At 56.5% G+C, this 19,013-nt stretch overlaps 1 protein-coding gene across 2 annotated transcripts; it reads right to left on the bottom strand.

The window, feature by feature from the left end:
• Positions 1-254: 254 nt before the first annotated feature.
• On the bottom strand, positions 255-8,395 carry LOC113999469 (serine/threonine-protein kinase pim-1-like). 2 transcript variants are annotated; one of them, XM_027742925.2, is made up of 8 exons: positions 7,716-8,395; positions 7,572-7,622; positions 7,000-7,366; positions 6,184-6,360; positions 5,762-5,915; positions 4,680-5,571; positions 3,744-3,856; positions 255-3,239 (listed from the first exon to the last, which is right to left on the bottom strand). In XM_027742925.2, the coding sequence occupies exons 1-5, from the start codon at positions 8,223-8,225 to the stop codon at positions 5,809-5,811; spliced, it is 1,212 nt and encodes a 403-aa protein (XP_027598726.1). In that variant the 5' UTR covers positions 8,226-8,395; the 3' UTR covers positions 255-3,239; positions 3,744-3,856; positions 4,680-5,571; positions 5,762-5,808. The 2 variants fall into 2 exon arrangements, with proteins under 2 accessions (XP_027598726.1, XP_027598727.1); XM_027742926.2 differs by having other exon boundaries at positions 5,766-5,915; positions 7,716-8,302.
• Between the last annotated feature and the right edge of the window lie 10,618 nt (positions 8,396-19,013).

Raw genomic sequence — 19,013 nt, 5'->3', positions numbered from 1 at the left:
CTTCTTGACCTCGGTTCTGAGCAGACACAGTGTCATTACCTTTCACCACAAAGACTGCAACGTTTGGGTTTGATCTTCTCTGGGCCCACAGAGCTCAGCTTCCATCCTGTTTCCTTAGTTACATCCCTGATCCAATTCTCCAGGACCTCTCTAAGATTACAGTTCTCCTTCCTTGGCCATAGAGAAATGTTGGGAGCAGTCTTCTATATCCCACATCAAATCCCCCCTTTTTTCAGACTAAGCTCCTGAAGGGATAGAGTGTCTTAGGAGCTTTATTTCATTTTACAGCTCAAGGCATTAGAACAGCTACAGCACTGAATCCTGATGCAAGCTGAAATACAAATGCCCTTCCAGCTTTGGGGCAACCCTTCACAGGTGTTATTTCCACACACCAGTCCCACCCCGTTCCATTGGGGACCGGCCAAGGATCAGTCATTTCCCCAGCAGGAAGGGTTTGAGGACATTGGGGGTGATTTCCCACAAACGGGCCACTCTCATTAACACAATCCACTTGTCCTGTTCCTTTAGTGGGGGTTACAGCTTTGGACACAGGCAGGATTGTCAGAGGTGGGGGGGGGTACTTGCACACTCACTGCTGGGTCTACTTTTGGGGAACACAAGTGCCCACCCAGGGACCAGGAATCATTTCTGCCAGAATAGGGAAGGCAGAAATGGTGAATGGCTTCCTTGTCTTTTCAGGTAAAGGAGTGCACACCCAGCAATCCCTTGGGGGCAACACTTGGGTCACGTTTGAGACTAAAAGGAGATGTAAATTTTGCTCCCAAGTCAAGACCCAATTAACTATTGTCAGGAGAGCCAAAGCAGACTTGAGCATTTGGTTTCTTCTCAGACAACCTCTCAATTACCCAAGGGGCTCTGGCCTTTGGAATTCTGCAATAATGCATCCCTGATTTGACTTGCTGGACCACTTCTACAATCAAGTGGGCACCTCTGTCTGATGACATTCCCAAATGTACCTCGAATCCAGGGATTCTTGGATTCAACAATATTCCACTCACTTCCCCAGCCCAGTTGGTGTGACAAGGAACAGCCTCTGGCCACCCAGAGAAGGTATCCCCCAAGACCAGGAGATCTTTACACCCCCCTTGTCTGGGCAATTCAGTCACATCCATCTGCCAACATTCACCTGCAGCATTTCTGCATTTTCCATCACCTGTTCCCACTCCACTGGCAGGGTTTGGATTATTTCTCTTCCACACACCACACTGCTGACTCACTGCTTGTACAACTGGGGTCAGTTTTGGACCTAGAACCCACTTGGGCAAATGTTTCAATAATTTGCTTCACTCCAAGGAATACCCTCATGTTCCCCATCCACCAGGTCACAGGAGATTGGCTCAGGGACTATTATTTGCCCACTTGGGGTAACTGCCCAGCCTCCTGGAGCAAAGTTTGCTCTAAGGTTTCAAGGAGTTGACAATCCTTAGCACTAGACTCATTTTCTTCTACTGGGAGAAGGATCTCTGTCAGGATCTCTGACCTGGTGGTGGGGAGTTCTGTGCATCCAGAGAATTGTTTTCCACGCTGGACAAAGCTGCCCCCACTGGGAAACAATTCCCAACCAGGACTTTCCAAGGGGCTGTCTCCTAAGTCAGCTCTGCCCCAATACACTTCTCCTCTAGTCTGGAAGCAATCCCGCTCTGGGCTTCCTTGGCTGGGGCTGGGGCAGTTGACAGGTTGCTTCTTTCCTTCCTGGCCCAGCCTCCCTTGTCCTTGGAGAATTTCAAAGCCCGGGGAGGCTCCTGGGCTCTGGACTACTTGCACTTTGTGTTTGGGACACCCCATATCCACTCAGCCCAAGGAAATTCCACAGGGCCACAGTCTGACCCCAACGTTGCTGCTCAGCATCAGTGGCTATCAAAAGATCATCCCCACACTGCAATAAGGCTCCAAGAGGGTGGGTTTGGACTTCTCCATTCCTCCAGTCCCTTTGCCAATTGAGTTCCAAATATTGGGGGGCTATTTTTAAACCCCTGCAAGAGGACCACCAAAGTCAGATGGGTTTTCCTCCCCGGCTTTGCATTTTCCCATTGGAAAGCAAAAAGCTCTTGACTTTCCCAACTCAAAGGGAGACACAAAAAGGCAGCTTTCAAACCTAATCCTGTGAAACATATTAAAATCTCATTTAGGGGAGTTAGCAAAGTGTAAGGACTCGCTACGACTGCTTGTATATCTTCTACTCTGTTCTTTATAGCTCTGAGGTCTTGGACGAACTGGCATAGCCTTCCATTTGCCTGCTTGACTGGCAAAACTGGAGCATTCCATTTAGATTCACATTCTTTTCACAAGCAAAATTTCATCAATTGTTCTACAAAGGGTGAGAATCCCTTACAACTTTCTATTTGCAAAGGACATTGCTTTGGCCCCACCAACCCCACTCCAGGTTTCTCTGGAATTCTCACGGGTTCTGCTCTCTTGGATCATGGAGGCACCTCTCCAGCCCATCCTGTTGGAACCACTGCATCCCCAAGTGATGGTGGCAGATGGATTACTTCTGCTTTGGGAGACTCTCATGCAAAACTAGAAACTTGCACAGAATTAGGCTCTGCAGTAATAACCTATGTTGGACCATTTTTCAATTGGATTGTGGCATTGCATTTTGCCAAGAGATCTCTCCCAAGCAGAGGCTTTGGGGAATTGGGGAAATACAAAAACTGGGGAGCCAACCACTGTTTCCCCAATTTCAAAGCCACAGCATTAAAAATGGCCCAGTTTCCCAATTCCCTGGCACACCAGACAATTGTTCTAGAATTGTCCCTTGAGTTTCATTTCCCTGCATTTAACACAGAGGAACAAGTTCCCACAGCCACAAACAATTGTGCTTAGCTTGGCTGGAACCAGATGTTCTGATGGGGAAGAATCCTCTGGTGCCCCCTCAGTCGTCTTCAGTGATGCCACGAGAGGGTTCGGAGGGTTCTGAAGTTTCAGTTGCGGACAATCCCATTTCCAGTGTCCATCTCTCTTACAGGATGCACAGGGACTGATCCCAAGTCTCCTGGGGGGATGTTTGAAGCAGGCTGCCCATGCTCTCGTCCTCTTCCTCTCCCCGGGGGCACCATTTCCTCAGGGATTTCTTCCAGAACTGCAACTCCAACCTCCAACAATGTCCCCAAATTAGGCTGATCTTGTCCCTCAGCTTGATTTTCCTTTCCGGGCTCACACCAAGGGCTCTGAGGGCGCTGCATTCACACCACAATCTTTCTGCCCTTTCACAGGTTCTGCAAAGTGAAAAACACATCACCAGACATAACCTCCCTCCACTTCTGTTCCCCTTCTAAAACAGCATCAACTGCAACAATGGATTCTAATTCAGTGTTCCAGAACAGCCACCCATTGATTCCAACACTCCATTAAATTCTCCCTGGGAGCTGTTCCTCCGGGGGGGCCGCCAATCTTCATCCAATATTGCAAAATGCAACCAAGGGGGGACTTCTTCCAAATTCCCCCTTCAGATTGCCCACTTCCCAGCTCTAAACAGTAGACCCAAAATGTTACAACACAGAAACAAATACAAGTACAGAACAATAGTGATCGATAAAACAAAGCCAGAGACCAAATTCCAGAATACCAAAGAACCCACCCAAAGGGCTGGAAGATCCACAGGTCTCAGATGAGCAGGATTCCCAAAATACCAAAGAACCCCCCAGTGCACTGAAAGATCCATACGTTTGACATGGGCAGGATTCCCAAAAAGAATGCCTTGTTATCCAGTGGGATCTTACCTGTGTCCCAGACTGGGCTGGGGATCTGTGCTCTTCTGCAGCAAAGTCCTGGTGCTGGTGTGAAGATCCAGAGATCCCTCGGATCCGCGGGAGATCAGGCAGAGGTGTCCTGTCTGGGGGCCAAAAATGATACTGAAAAGCAGCAGAAACAAACTTCTTCACCCCAATTTGGAGATGTTAAAAAGAGCATTCTTCTTTATTCAGCATGCTGGGCGTTCAGAGGAGAGCTCCTCTAATCCACCGTGCCAAAGGACAGACAGGGCTTTTTAGTACACACACTGTTTACATGTGCATTCAATAGTCTGGCTTACCTAATACAGATTCAGTACTTTGCTTTACATAGCCACACCCCTATTGGAAGTCCTTTTCTGGGCCTTCCGGGCCTTCCCTGTCATCCTGACCTCAGTTCTTGAGCAGCACAGCACCATTGTGTTTCACCCCCAAAAATAAAGTTTGTTCTTTCTTTTATCCGGGGACACAGAGCTTAGTTTCCATCCTGCTTGTTTGGGACATCCCTTATCTAATTCTCTAGGACCTCTCCAGGATTACATTGTTCCTCATTTGGGCACTCCGGGGCACTGTGAGTAGAGTTTCTATTTCTTCTCTCAGTGGTTTGATGGAGACCATGAGGAGCTGGGAACTCATTGCAGGGACAGGAGGGAGCAGTTGGGAAGTACTAGGCAGGTGGGGGAGAGAACTGTTCAGAGAACAGCTGAGATACAGCTCGAGCAAGCTGAAAACTAAACTGTCATTTGGGGTCATCCCAGATCGGTTGGATTTCAGCAATTACTCAACACAGGTGCCACCTCCTCCAGCCAAGCCCAGGAGATCAACCTCCTCAGCAGCTGCAAGAGCGGGATGTTCATGTGCCTGCTGCCATCTCCCCAAAGCCATTATCCCACTCCTGCTGACAAGATGGGCAAGATGAGCATCTACCTCACAAGATCTGCTGCCGCAAGAAGAGCGTGTCCCAAAGGATGTCCTCAGCCTTCTCAGAGGGGACGTCAGATCCTCTCCAGGGATGGTCCCAGCCCTTCCCAACCCGGACTGGGCACCAGCTCCAACTCTTCCCTGGAAAACAAACAACAAATTCATGAACAGAGATTACAAACCAAAAGTGGAAACAAGAAAAAAAGGTAAAATGTTAACCTCCTGTCAGGGTTCTGAGGAAGGCCCAACCCCTGCAGGCCAAAGGAAAACCCCACCTCCTCCAGCTGAGGAAAACCCAGGCCTTCTCCCTGCCCTGCTGCACTGGCCCAAAGAAAGGCTCCTAAGCCAAGGCAGCCCAAGCCTTTCCTGGCCTGCAGCCCAAAGCAGCTGGTGTTCTGCAGCCCCGCCTTTGCTCCCCCCACGGGGGTTTGTTTTTGGCAGGCTGGCTGCCCCTGCCCCAGCCCCGCCCAGCAAAGGGGCAGTGGCAGAGGCTGGGGGCAGAGCCGGGCTCCCATTTCACACCCAGCCCAGAGCACCCGCCCGCCCTCCTGCCAAGAAGCAGCTTGGCAGCCGGCTGAAGAATTCCTCAGGTTCCCCACCAGCAAAGGGGGAACCTTCGGTGCCCAGCCAGGCTGAGCAATGCCCGTGTCCGGGAGCACCCCCTGGGTGTGGACTCATCTGCAAACGGCGTGTGGAGCACGGCTTGGAGGAAGGGGCCAGAATCAAAGTCCATCCTCTTCAGCTCGCCGGCGTCCAGGTCAACTGAGAGCTTGTCATCCCTGACGTCGTCCTCGATGTCTCCAGCAGCAGGCCCACCCGGCACAGCTTCTGCAGAGGCCCCTTCTCCTTCCCTGGGGGCCAGACCAGGCTGTCAGCGTTCTGCCGAGGGCCCAGCTGTCTGTGAAGCGGGACGAGCAAAACCAGGTTGGATGGTGGCCACCAGCACTTGGGAGACCGGGTCTGCAGCCCAGCTCCAGCACAAAGAGGGGCGTGTTCCCGTGGGATGACCCCCCCTCAGTGCTACAGGCATGACCAAAAAGTCTGGTTTGCTTTGCTTCTTATTGCCAAGAGATGTGTGGAGGTGTTACCTGCCAGGCCCCTGGATCAAAGGGAGCACGTGGATCTCTCCCGTCTTCTAGGGCAGGGGAATGCCCTGCACCCAAGGATGGCACAACAGGTCTTCCAATGCTGGCCTGTCCGAGGGGCGGATGGACAAACACCACCTGACAAGGTGCTGGCAGCCTGGGGGGAAAATGGCCGGTCAGTTGGAGAAGGATCCTGTCCCCTCTGTCCCACTGTCCACGTGCCCAGGCTGTGCTGGCTGTGCTCAGAGCTGTGCCCAAACTTCTCCATCGATTCTCCCTTTTGGAGGAGAGCAGGATGGCAGGACACAGGCCACCTCCTCCAGCCACCCATGGGACACAAACAGCTTCAAGAGCGGCGTCCTCGTGAGCCCGCTGCCCTCTCCCAACACCGTTATTCCCCCCGTGCCACAGAGATTGGTATCCACCTGGAGAGACCCGTGCTGGGAACGGGAGCTGGTCCCAGATGGTGTTGGTGCCTTTGCGGAAAGGGTGCTTCCCGCAGACCATCTGGTAGAGCAGGATGCCCAGGGACCAGATGGTCGCCTCCTCGCCGTGGTAGCGCTTGAGGTAGATCCACTCTGGCGGGCTGTATGACAGTGTTCCTACGGAATACAGACGCAGTTCATCAGGTGGATGCTGCCTGCTCCCAGAGCCTCACCCCAGCATCCCTGGCAATGTGGGGCCTGCCCCAGTGGCACACGCTGTGACCCACTGCCTTCTCGCCGGCCCCTGACTCTTGGTTACAAACTCTGGGTTGGAGAAGAAGCCGCTGGTGTCCAAGAGGGCAGCGGAAGCCCTGGCAAGGCCCAACCATTACATGCAAGGGGAAAACCCACCCAGTGGTGGGGAAAAGCCGTGTCTTCTCCCCGCCCCACTGCACTGCCTCAACAATTCATCATAAGCCAAGGCAAACAAGGGGAGCAGAGCAGCCCAAGCCCTTCCTGGCCTGCACACCAAGCCAGCTGGTGCACAGTTCTGACCCCCTTCTCTGCTACCCTTGCAGGGGTTTTGGTCAGGCTGGCTCCCCCCTGCCCCAGACCCAGCCCGGGACAGGGTGGGTGGCACAGGCTGTCGGCAAGGCCGGGGCCTGTCTCACAATAATCCCCCAGCTCCATCCAAAAGCAACTTGGTTGAAGAACTAATCCTGTTCCCCCTCGGCCAAAGGGGCAATCTCCGGTGCCACACCCGGGCATGGCCATGCGATGCCCGGCACCAGGAGCATCCCCACGCTGTGGGCTCACCTGCAAACTGGGTGTAGACCGTGTCCTTAAGGAAGGTGCCACATCCAAAGTCGAGGAGCTTGGCCTCGCCGGTGGCCAGGTGGAGGAGGATGTTCTGGGGCTTGATGTCCCGGTGCAGGACGCCGCAGCTGGTGCAGTGCCGCACGGCCTGCAGCACCTGGCGGAACAGCCCCCACGCCATCTCCTCCGGCAGGAACCCCCACGCCCTCAGTAAGCGAGAGAGGTCCTGAGACGGCTCCGGATGCTCCATCACCAACAGGAACCCGTTGGGGAGCTCGAACCACTCCAGCAGCTGGATGACCCCAGGGAAGCCATTGGACACCTTGTCCAGCAGCACGATCTCCAGGGGGGCCCGGGTGCCGTCAGGCTGCGGGGGGACCACGGGGTCGTCAGTGGGGCTGATGCCGTGCCTGTCTGCCTGCTCCCCCTCGGCCAGCCCTGGATGCTCCCCGTCCCCCACCGAGCCCACGGCCCCTCTCCCTCCAGGTGTCCCGGCGGCTTCCACCCTGCCGGGCCTCGGCTCGTCCCCGCCCGTCCCGCCCCGCTTTCTGCCGCTGGCCCCGCTCGCTCACCAGCTCGCCCCAGCGCCGGATGCCATCCCGGGACACGGCTTTGATGGCCACCTGCAAGCCAAGGGGAAGGGCGGGTTGAGCTCGCCGCCCGTCCCGCCCTCCTCCTCCTCCTCCTCCTCCTCCTCCTCCTCCTCCTGCACTCACCGGGGCTCCGTCCGCCAGGCAGGTCCCCGCGTAGACGCGGCCGAAGCCGCCGCTGCCCAGCAGCGAATGCAGCCGGTAGCGCTCGTGCAGCGGCTCCTTGGCCTTCGGTGCGGGCGAGACGTGGCCGTCAGCGTTGGGGCCGGGGCCCGGCACGGCCCCCGAGCGCCCCTCAAGCGGCCCGGGCCGGGCTTCCCCAGCCGCAGCGGGCAGCGGCGGCTCGCTGCCGGCGGCCGGGCTGGCGAGCGGCGGAGCTCTGGCCGGGGAAGCCGCCGAGGAGGCGGCAGCGGCCGCGGCGCCCGCGGCCCCCGCCGGCCCCGGCAGGCGCCGGGCTCGAGCCAGGCGGAGCCAAGGGGCGGCGAGGCCGAGCCCGTCCCACAGCCAGCCCCACAGGAGCGCCCAGCAGCGCCACAGCCGGCGCGCCGGGAGCCGGGCGAGGGCGAGACCGCGCCGGGCCGCCCAGGGCCGGGGACGGGGCGGCCCCGCCCGGCACAGGGGAACGGCCGGGGCCATGGCCCGGGCCGGCAAGGGGAGGGGGACACCGGCAATGGCACAGGGACCGCGGGAGTGGGACACTGGGACAGGGACACTGGGACAGGGAGACCGGCACAGGGACACCGGGACAGCGGGACACCGGGAGAGGGAGAGGAGGACGAAGAGCTCGAGCAAGGAGAGCACGAACAAGAGTCAGAGCGAGAGCGCGTCGCTACAGCCGCTGCTGCCGCCGCTGCTGCTGCCGAAGCGCAGGGGCCGTTGGTCCGTTGGTCCGTTTGTCCGTTCCCCTTCGGCCCCCGCGAGCCCCGGGGGCAGCCCCGGCCGCTCCGCTCCCAACCAGCCCCGGCCGCAGTCACGGAGCTCCCCTTCCTCCCGCCCCCACGCCAAGACCACGGGCTTTTGGAGCTGCTTCACTTTAGTTCAACTTCTTGGCTGCCAAGTTTGCAACTTCCCGCCGCTGCTCGGACCCCATCCCGCCCGCTCGGCCCGCGCTGCTGTCGCTTCCTCCCAGGCCAGCCGGGCTCTGCACTTGCCCCTGAACTTTGGCAAGGGCTTTGCTCAGTGAGGAGCCCCGGCACGTCCGGCCAGCGCCAGGCAGAGCCAGCCCCGGGGGAGGGCAGAGCAGGAGGATCGGCAGGGGAAAGGCAGCCCTTTGGGGTCAGCGCTGCTCCCCGACCACACCAGGGCTCTTCCTGTTTTCCCGCCTGGTTTGAGGGAAAATCGGCGGCTGCAGAGAGGATTAAGCAGAAGAGAATTAGAAGACTATTCTTGCTGCCATTTGGATGCCAGTCCATCCTAAGAAATACAGGCTTAATTTGGAATAGACACGATGTAGCAGCTTTTTCAGCACCCAATATTTAACAGCTGCCTTTCAGGGGACAATGGGAAAAGGGGGGGAGAACGGGAGAAAAGGGGGGCTGGGACCTCCAAAGTGAGCGAGGAGGGGGCTGAGACTGTGAAACCGAGCAGGGCAGGGGGAAGAAACACCCCCAAACCGAGCTGGGGGGGAGCTGGGGACGGTGGGGATGGTGGGAAAGGGGTGGGAGAGGGGAGAAAAGGGGTGTTGGACAGTGGGCAGGGGGACAGAGGGCAGGGGGTTCCCACATGGGTCTCCCCTGTCCCCCATCACTTGAGCCCTGGAGCGGTTCCCTGGGGCTCTGGGAGGGGTCAGATCCGCCCTGGGAATGTCCACTGCTTCTGTAACCCTTTGTGTGCTTGCTCTGGTGCCGATTGCCCACAGGTGCCCAAGCCCCCTGTCCATCCCTGGGGGGCTGATGGGGGGACTCCCCCACCCAGTAACTGGTGCTGCAGCAGCTGTGGGGCAGAGGGGGGTGGGAAAGGGGGGTCCGGGGTGGCCCCCTGAGCTCCCAACCTGCTGGGGGGCTGGGGGCTGCTGGGGGGGCACCCCCTGACCTGTGTCCCTGCACCCCCAGGGCTGTTCCAGGTCCTGGGAAAAGCCAAGTGAACGGCCCCGACCGGGAGAGGTTCCTGCCCGGGTACATCTCCAACTGGGAGCAGCTCAGGCACTTCAGCAAAGATTTGGGCACCTGGGGGGGACACCCCGTGTGGGGAGACCCAGGCCAGGCCCTGGAACAGGCAAGGGGAGTTCCTGGAGAACAGACAGGATCAGGGGACATGAACTGCTGGCACAACTACGAGAATGTGGCCCTGTTTGCCCAGCCTGGGAACCCCCATTTTTGGGGTAATCTCCCCCACATCCCCCCTGAAACTCCAAATCCTCACAAATATTCCCCTGAATCCCCAAATGCCCTCAAATCCCAGTAAAATGGTGGGGCTTTAGATGTCTTTGTTGAATGTCTTTGTTTTAAATTCAACGAATCAGCTCTTCCCACTGAATTTCCCAGGTCAGTTTGTGACCCCATGGATGTTTCTCCCACTGTGTTCACCCAGGTGCCTGTGGGGAACAAGGAGGATGTGGAGACCACCAGCCAGGTGTCTTCCCAATGTTTGAAGACATCACTCCTCCAGTGGGTGATGGAGTTGGAGCAGCAGACAAAGCTCTTCCCACAGTCGAGGCACCTTTAGGGCTTCCCTTACCGGTGGGTCTGTTGGTGTGAGGTCAAGGCAGAGCTCTGGCTGAAGCTCTTCCCACACTCGTCACACTTGTAGGGCCTCTCCCCGCTGTGGATGTGCCAGTGCCTGACGAGGTGGGAGTTCTGGATGAAGCCCTTCCCACAGTGGGTGCAGAGGAAGGGCCTCTCCCCCGTGTGTGTCCGCTCATGCAGGAGGAGATTCCCGCTGGTCTGAAACCTCTTCTTGCATTCCAAGCACTTGTAGGGCCGTTCTCCAGTGTGGATGCCCTGGTGGCAGATCAGGTGGGAGCTGCAGATGAAGCTCTTCCCACATTCCCCACACATGTAGGGCCGTTCCCCGCTGTGGGTGTGCTGGTGGCAGATCAGGTGGGAGCTCTGGCTGAAGCTCTTCCAACAGTCCAAGCACTTGAAGGGCTTTTTCCTGGTGTGAGGCTGCTCATGGACATCCAGGTCAGGGCTCTGGCTCAAGCTCTCGTCCCTTCCCGGCACAGGGTGGGTCTTTCCTCCTCACAGCACCCTGAGCTGGCTTTGGAGACCCTCCTCCTGGGGTACCTTCGTGGCTTTCCCTCCCCGCTGCCTTCCTGCGCCGTGGAGCCCTTCAAAACGGCCTCTCCCACCAGGCTCTGCCGGGGGGATTTGTCCTCCGGGCTCTCCGTCCTCAGCTCGGGGCCTGGGGCAGGAGGGAAGAAGGACAGGGAGGGGATTTGCCTCCGGCCCGGAGGGAAGGCCAAGGACATCCCCCCAACTCCGGCCCCGGCAGGACGGCGGCGGCAGCGGGGTTGTCCTGCAGCCGGGGGCGATGCTCGGCTGGGAGATACAGGACAAGACAGGGGCAAAGGGGCACTGACTTCCTCCTCACCTGCCTGGGGGTCCTGGGGCATCTTCCTCTTCCTCGAAGCCTCCTCCTCCATCTGGCCAAGCTTTGGGAAGGAACTATTCTATGTAAACTCATTCCCTTCTGCCCAGAGTAACTCAAACTAATACACATCTATCAGACTTACAGGCTCATGGCATAGAGTTTAGAGACAGACTTCCCAAAGGGATGAATTTTTCCTGGTTTAGGAGGGAAAACAAGGTGTGGGTGCATTGGGTTGGCGGTCCGTCTGCGACGTCTTGATCCGCAGGCGGTGGGGGGAGAAGAAGAAAAACCCCGCCAAAACCCCCAAAGTCACCAGTCAGTATCTATATCCTTTGCAGCTCCCCCAAGGCGGGGAGTTGTTTTCATAGGGTGGTGTCTCCCTTTTTGGCACGCAGTTCGTGGTCTCTTCCCGCCTTTTCTTTTCGGGGCTTGACATCTTCTGCACTGGAGGAGGGGGGATGGGCCCAGTTGCCCATCAGAAAGTCAAAAGCCTGCAGAAGTCTCTTAGAATGCATAAATCCTTAACTGTTCCAGTCTCTGACACCCTCCTGCCCAGCTCCATCTCTAGAAGTCACCTGGAATCACCAGGAATCACCTCCAAACCACCAAGATTCAGCCCCAAACAACCCTCTCAGCAGTGGAGTTCCCCCTCGCTGGTCTATCCACTTTGGGGTTCTGGGGTCCCTCCTGTGTGGGCTGCTGGAGGTCTCACATGTATTGGGGAACCCCCTCTCCAGGGTTCCCGCCCTCTCTGGGCTGCCGGAGATCCCGGGAATCCCAGGGGTCCTTCCTTTATGGGCTCCTCACTTTGCCATTCTGGGGATCCCCCTCCTCTGGGCTGCTGGGGGTCCCGGGGGTCCCGGGGACTCCCCTCTCCGGGGTCCCTTTTAGGGTGGTCGGGGGGTTTCGGGGTCCCAGGGTCCCTTCTCCCCCGACTCTCGCCTTCGGGGTGCTGGCGATCCCAAGGTGTCCAGCCCTCTCTCCAGGCTGCCGGGGGTCCCGGCTCCCCCCACAGCCCTCGCTGCTCCCCCCTCCTCTCCAGACTGCCGGGAGTTCCCCCTCTCCGGTCCCCGTTTCAGATTCCAACCCCCGCCTGTCCCAGGGGTCCCCAAAGCCGGTGTGTTTGTCCCGTGTCCCCCCCACTCCCCGCCGGTATCCGGCGACCGCCACGTGGCTCCGGGGACCCAACATCCCCCTGCTCATCGTCGGGGCTGTGCCGGGAACCCACCCCGGGACCCCCAAAAAACACCTCCCGGCGATCCCCAATATCTCCCCAAGGGGCATTTGCGACTCAGCTCTGGGGTCCTGCAAGATCCAAACATCCCCCCCCCAAAAAAAAATCCCAGAGTGCCTCAAGATGTTTGGGGCGAGCTCCCCTTCCCCGGTCACCTGCGGGATGCGGGGGGCGATGCTCCCGGGACGCGGGGGCTGCGGATACAGCGGGCGGTGCATCCACGTGCGTTCTTTCTCCTCCTTCTCCTCCTCCCCCTCTCCCTCCTCCTCTCCCTCCCCCTCTTTCTCCTCCCCTCCTATTCCCACTCCTCCTATTCCCCTTGGAGCTGGGGCAGGTCGGGATGGGGCAGCGCTGGGCTCTTGGCCGCTCCCGCCCGCACTCGGCCCCCGCCGCAGCCGCCACGGCCGGGACGGCGCGGGGGGGCCCGGCCTGGGCACCCCCCACCTCCCCTTTGCCCAAATTCCCGTCCCGGGGGGCGCTGGGGCCGAGGGGGGACCCTGGGGGGGTCCGGGGGGAGCGCTGGGCGCTGCGGGTCTGTCTGGCAACTGATGAGTCATCAGCGCTGCGCGCTCGGATTGGCTGAGCACTGCTTTGGGGGTGGGGCTGCAGGAAAGGGGGTTCTTTGCAGGGGAAGACATTTGGAGCTGGAAGGACTCCAAAGCTGAGCCGCAAATGCCCCTTGTGGGGATCGTGGGGGGGCCGCGGGAGGTGATTTGGTTTTGGGGGTGTCCCGGTGGCGGTTCCCGGCAGAGCCCCGGCGGTGGGCGGGGGGATGCGGGGTCCCCCCCCGCGGTGGGGGTTGGTCTTGTTGGAAATGATCCAACTTGCCTCAAATTTTCGTCAGTGGCAGCAGTTGACCGGGTTTCTTTTCACGGGCTCTTGTCGCTTTGATCTTTAAAGCACCCAAACTTGGAGTTTCTCTGCACTGGCTCTGATGAGCTTCCATAAACAAAGCCCGAGGGAGCTGAGGATTGGACGTCTGGGATCTTAAATTCCTGGTCCTTCAAGGACATGTTGAAGGAACCAGAAGGTCCAGAGGGGATTTACAAAGACATTGCAGCCTGAGAGTTGGAGACTCTGTGTCTGAGGAGGAGTGCTAAGAGGACCAAAGAACGTGGACCAAATTAGCCAGTTAAGGATAGAATACTAATTAGAGTCTTAATTAACGAAGAGAATTCCTTAGTTCATTAATTCGGGTAAATTAGAAGCAATGAACATGAATTTGTTTGTTTGTTCAAATGTAGAAATGTGTGAAAAGTCTGGAAAGGGACAGGTGTGGCTGGAATGATTGGCTCCCTGTCTCTGGGAGCCAGAACAAAGCAGTGCCTGGCTCACCAACACTTCCCAGGGGCGTTGGAGGGTTTCATTTCTTCCCAACGCTTTTCAGGGACAATTCTTGGTGAGCCAGGTGGGACAATGCTGTCGACCCTCCAGGGATTCCGGGACCCTGAGGACTCCAGCGAGCAGTGAAAAGCATCCTAGAAATGGAGCTCTAGAACAGAATAGAATAGAATTGGGTTGTGAAAGTGATGATAGAACTGTAAAAGAAGGAGTGTGATATTTGGCTTATGAGAAGAAATCCCTACTGACTGAGTGAAAGGGGTGGGTTCCAGGCCCCAGGTGTGATTCAGGGGGTGGGTTCCAGGCCCCAGGTGTGGGTCAGGGGGTGGGTTCCAGGCCCCAGGTGTGGGTCAGGGGGTGGGTTCCAGGCCCCAGGTGTGGGTCAGGGGGTGGGTTCCAGGCCCCACGTGTGGGTCAGGGGGTGGGTTCCAGGCCCCCCGTGTGCTTTGCCCACAGATCAGTCACACACAGAGCTCTTGCCCATAGAGCTGCTTTGGGGAGGGCTTTGCTCAGGTAACTGTGTTTGTCAAAGCCAATGGTCAGTGCTGGAGAAAGTGAAGTGTTTGGGGAGTGTGTGTTACTGGGAGTGTGTGTTATAGTATTAGAATCCTGTCTGACTCGGGGACGCCCATAATAGATATAAAAAAGAAAAATTCACTTGTTGTAGAGTGTTAAATGCAGTAGTTTGTTCTTGTGTGCATTTTAAAGCATTTGGTGCACATGAAATATTTGAAGGAAGGTCAATTGCCACAGCAGCTGTTAAGCTGGGACTGTGTGTTCAGAGCATTCTTTAGTGTCAGCTTCAGTGTTTGCAAGGGTTGGATTTGTGTTAATTGTGCTGATCTTCAATTAGTGATTAGTGAATTAGAGATTCAGTTTGTGGATTATAATACGGTTTTTCAGTTGCTGTTGTTTTGTCAGAGAAAAGAGAAGTGAACTGAAATCTCTAGATTTGTTCTTTGAACTGAGCAATAGTCAGGGTTTGGGAAGGTGTGGTTTGATGCCAGGGAGCAGCGGCAGCTGGGGAGGTTCCTCCAGCTGCAGGGGAAGGAGGCAGAAATGGTCCCAGTGAGAGAGGAGCAGAAGAAAGGATTTGGGTTTGGAAAGCTTTGGAGGGTTTAGTGTGAGAGCAGGGATTTGGAATGTGCGTGGGGAAGGGACAAACAGGAGCTGCCACAGCCTGGACTCCCCCCAGGGCTCCCGGCCAGGCAGGAAGGCTCCTGCCCTTGGAAGGTGTGTGGGGGCCCAGAGGTGTCATCCCCAGCTGAACCTCTGCTCCATGGACACTGGGGAGGGAGAACATGGATTTCTTGGGAGATCCTGGAGTGGCGTGTTGGGTTTGAAAGAGGAGGAAAGGACAATTTAGTCAGAAACGATTCCTGTTGTTGGTGGCATAGGGCAAAAGGAAAATGGGCCTTTCTTTCAACCATTAAAATTTGGAATTGGTAAATGGGTGTTGGCCCTTCAGTTTCTTTATGTGCCTGACTGTGCTGTACCATTCCTAGGCAAGAGATGGATTTAGTGAGTTAAATGACATTTGAAAAAGGAAAAATCCAAGTTAGTGGGTGCAGCTGCTCTGTCATTCCTGGGTTTTGGTGTCATTGTGTCACTCAGGGATCCTGAGGAGGGTGAAACCCTTCCGTGCAGGGCATGGAGATGGTCCCTGGCCTGTCCAAATGCATTAAATGCTGCTGCTGAAGGAGCCCCCCCAGTGATTTTATCTGCATTGACCCCCTGGAGCCCACGGGCACCTGCTCCTGCCTGGACAGAAACCAGGAGCTTCCTTGGACTGGTGTCCCCCAGGAAGGACGTTTTCCCCCCTGTTTCTGAGGCTTTTAATAGTCTTTGATCAATAAATATTTCTCCATGGGATTTCTCCTGTGGTGTCTTCTTGAAGCCTGAAGCAAGCAGAGGAGGGGATGCCAAAGATCCGCCCTCCCCTCTCTATTGTCACTCTGCACCCCCCAGGCCCTTCCTCTGCAGTGTCCTGTCTCCCTGGACATCCCCCCTGGAACTTGTGCCCTTCCCTGCTGGCACGGGTGGGCACACCCCCCATCCCAGTCATGTTCCCAAGCACTGCCAGGGCCACCTGGGTGACCAGCAGGACATGAGTGGGGGTGGCTTGTGAGAGAGTCCCCAAAGGCTCCCTGTCCCCAGAGAGCAGAGCCACGGGGACCAGGGCAGCTCCCCCAGCAGGTCCCACTGCAAATGGCCCGGTTTGTGCTCCAGGGAGGAGGTTTTATGTGATAAGTAAGCGGCTATAAATTTAGGTTGCAAGGAATAACGAATTTATTAAAGCCACAAATAAGCAAAAACGGCCAGCCGGGTGACCAGAGGAAACCCCTTGTTCCTGCCGCAGTCCGCAAAAGGGGAACGAAAAAGAGCACTTCTTATACCCTCTTTCAGCCACCTCCCCCAGTGTCACGTCATTAGTCCATTGGTTTGTGGTTTCGTGGGCTAAGTCCTGTGTGGTTCCTCTTTCGCGGGCTGGTTCCAGGTTGGTTCCTCCGTTCGCGGGCCTGTCCTGTTACTGGGGGCACCAACCAATAGTCCAGGGGTCCATAATCTCCATAGGCCGTGTGCTGGAAATTTCCACCGGGGTGACGGTTGATCAGCCTGATTCCTCGTGGTCGGCTTTCCCCTGTTTGTCTCCATATTGCTTTCTATTAATATACTCAGAGCAAACACTTTCAGAACAGCATAAGACAATATGCCAAGTCATCGTTGTGTTGTGGTTTGTTAGTCTGCAGCTTACAGATCTTATGGTTAGTTACTACATAACACTTGAACTTGTGATTACAACAAGGCACTTAATAATAACATAATAACTTTATTAACTCCTTCAATTTTGATCAGCAGATTTACTCTATGATTACCTATAACATTTTATCACAAGCAGGGGTTTCCAGGGCTGCCTCGTGCCCAGACACCTGGGGGCCATTTTGTGGTCAGGGACTGGTGGGCTGCTTGTGGTTCTGCTTAAAGTTACTGATTGCTGCTGCTTACAGTCCTGCCTACCTGCTGCTCCACACAGCTCTGTTGGGGTTGCCCATTGCTGCTCATTGTTGCCTACTGCTACTGACAGTTGTGCTTCCTCACTGCTGCAGTGCCAGGGTGAGCCGGGAAGAACGTGAGGTGGTGAGAGCAGCCTGGGCTCACTGCCAAGGGACCGTGCGGCCGGGGCAGGGAAACAACCTGACAGGGGGATGGGGACAACCAAGGGACTGCAGCAGAAAGCAAAGATGGCCTTTGAAGGAAGAAAAGAGCGAGGCCTGGCATGGGAGGAGCGAGGGAGTGGTTCTGCAAATCGAAGGCTCTTAAAAGGGCTCGTCCCTCCCATCCCGGGGTGCTGGAACCTGGTCACGAGTTGGGTGCACCCAATGCTGTTAATAAAGTTCTTTGTTTCACTTATTTGGCCATCTCCAAAATTTTAATGAGAGCTATTTCTCCCAGGGCAGGAGAACACCTCAGTGCCCCCTCACACACATGTGGTGTGAGTGAGAACAGCCCAGGGCAGAAACACCCACCTGCCCGGGGGCCCCAGCAGTGGGTCAGCACCAGGCTGCAAACAGGGCAGGGCAAAACTTGGCCCTGCAGACCCCACAACCGAGGCCAAAGAGAGACCAGCCAGGCCACCACCCCCAGCCCAGCCTATTGCACCTCCGGCCACAAGAGTGGGGACCAAAGCTGTGCTTCTCCTTCCTCCTCTGCACCCAGGAGCCACAGCCCGGGGCACGATCCTGCCCCCAGCAGCACAGACTGCCAGGTCCCTGAGCCCCTGGGGCAGGAGCTCCTCGGGGCGCAGCCCCTGGGCCCTGCAGCACCACAACCTCCTGTAGGGCTGCCCCTGCCTGGGCTCAAACTGCCCAGCACGAGGGAAACCAGGAGCCAGAGAGCAGAGCTGGGGGCCTGCAGAACATCAGCATTCCCTGCCCTGCACAGCCAGGACAGTTTTCCAGAACTCACTTAAAACAGCCCCTCCAGAACTTTCAGGGTGTTCCACAGGGCCCAGTCAGTCCCAGGATGACCCCAGTCACTCCTGGTCTCTCCCAGTATATCCCAGTATATCCCAGTATATCCCAGCTGCCCCCCCACCCCGAGCTGCCGTCGGACGCCGCCCCCCAAGATGCTGACGGGGGTCGGGGGCTCCGTGCTGGGGTTCCTCTGCCTGGGCCTGCATGGAATGAAGGGGCCAAGGTGACACTGCAGGGCCTCCTGGAACCAAAGAACCCTGAGACATTTGGGAACCTCCTGCAATCAAGGGACAATTGAGAGCCTGCAGGGCCTCCTGGAAAAAAGGGACCCTGAGACACTGTGGAAACTCCTGGAATCCAGGGGCCTTTGTGACATGGGGGCCTCATGGAACCAAAGGAACCTGGAAACATTTGGGAAGTTGTGGAATCAAGGGACCATTGTGACACTGCAGGGCAGGATGGAATTACAGGCACACTGGGACACTGTGGCAGGACATTCCCCCCTGGAATGGGACCAAGACAATGCCCTATTTGCAAATGTATCAGTGCTGGGCTGAGAGGGGCCCAGGCCAGGCCAGGAGATGTTGGAACCAGTCTGGGTTCAACCCTGAATTAACATCCTGATGGTGAGGCAACCCCTGGAGTCCAAGGGCTGTCAGTCCATCACTTGATACAATAAAGTTCCAGTCCCCTTTCCCAGGGGCAGGTTCTTCCAACATAACCCCTCTTGGGGTGTATGAGTGGAGATTCCTCCCTTGGCTGGGGACCCCCCCAAGGTCAGCCCTCGAGGGTGAGCAAAAGAGATCTCCCCAGGAGCCTTGGTCTGGGGGAGTTACATCAAATGTCTACTTAATAATTATTAATTTTTGCCAGCTTTAATATAATTCCTTCAATTATATTGTACTTATACTGTACTACTGGTAGTTTTAGTGTTTATATTGTGTAGTAAATAATTCTGATTAAAATCTTTTGTCTGTTCATCTGTGATAATGAATAGTTCATTTTATATCAATATATCTGATTTTCCATCATTAAAACCTGCAGGACAAAAGTGGTTCAATCACAGCTCTGTAATTCCTTAAATTCCAACCCTTGGCATAATCCGGGGCTGAGATTGGATCCAGCCGCCCCCAGGCTCCTCTCTGAGCAGGAGTTTAGAAAGCCAGGGAGTCCTTTCTGCACCTCGGGACTCAAGGGCAGGACTTCTTTAATGAACTTTGTCTAAGCCTTCCACTCCCCCCGGCAACAGGGGATGACAGGGAAAAGGGAGGGGAAAGGGGAGAAAAGGTGGAAAGAGGGGGTGAGACCCCTTCAACTGAGCGGTTGAGGGGGTGGGACCCCCAG

Source organism: Pipra filicauda, unplaced genomic scaffold, assembly GCF_003945595.2.
Source record: "Pipra filicauda isolate LSUMZ 115617 unplaced genomic scaffold, ASM394559v2 scaffold923_size50791_pilon, whole genome shotgun sequence".
Classification (NCBI taxonomy): domain Eukaryota; kingdom Metazoa; phylum Chordata; class Aves; order Passeriformes; family Pipridae; genus Pipra; species Pipra filicauda.
Note: the sequence above shows the minus strand (reverse complement) of the source record. Positions and strands in the feature narration are given on the sequence as shown.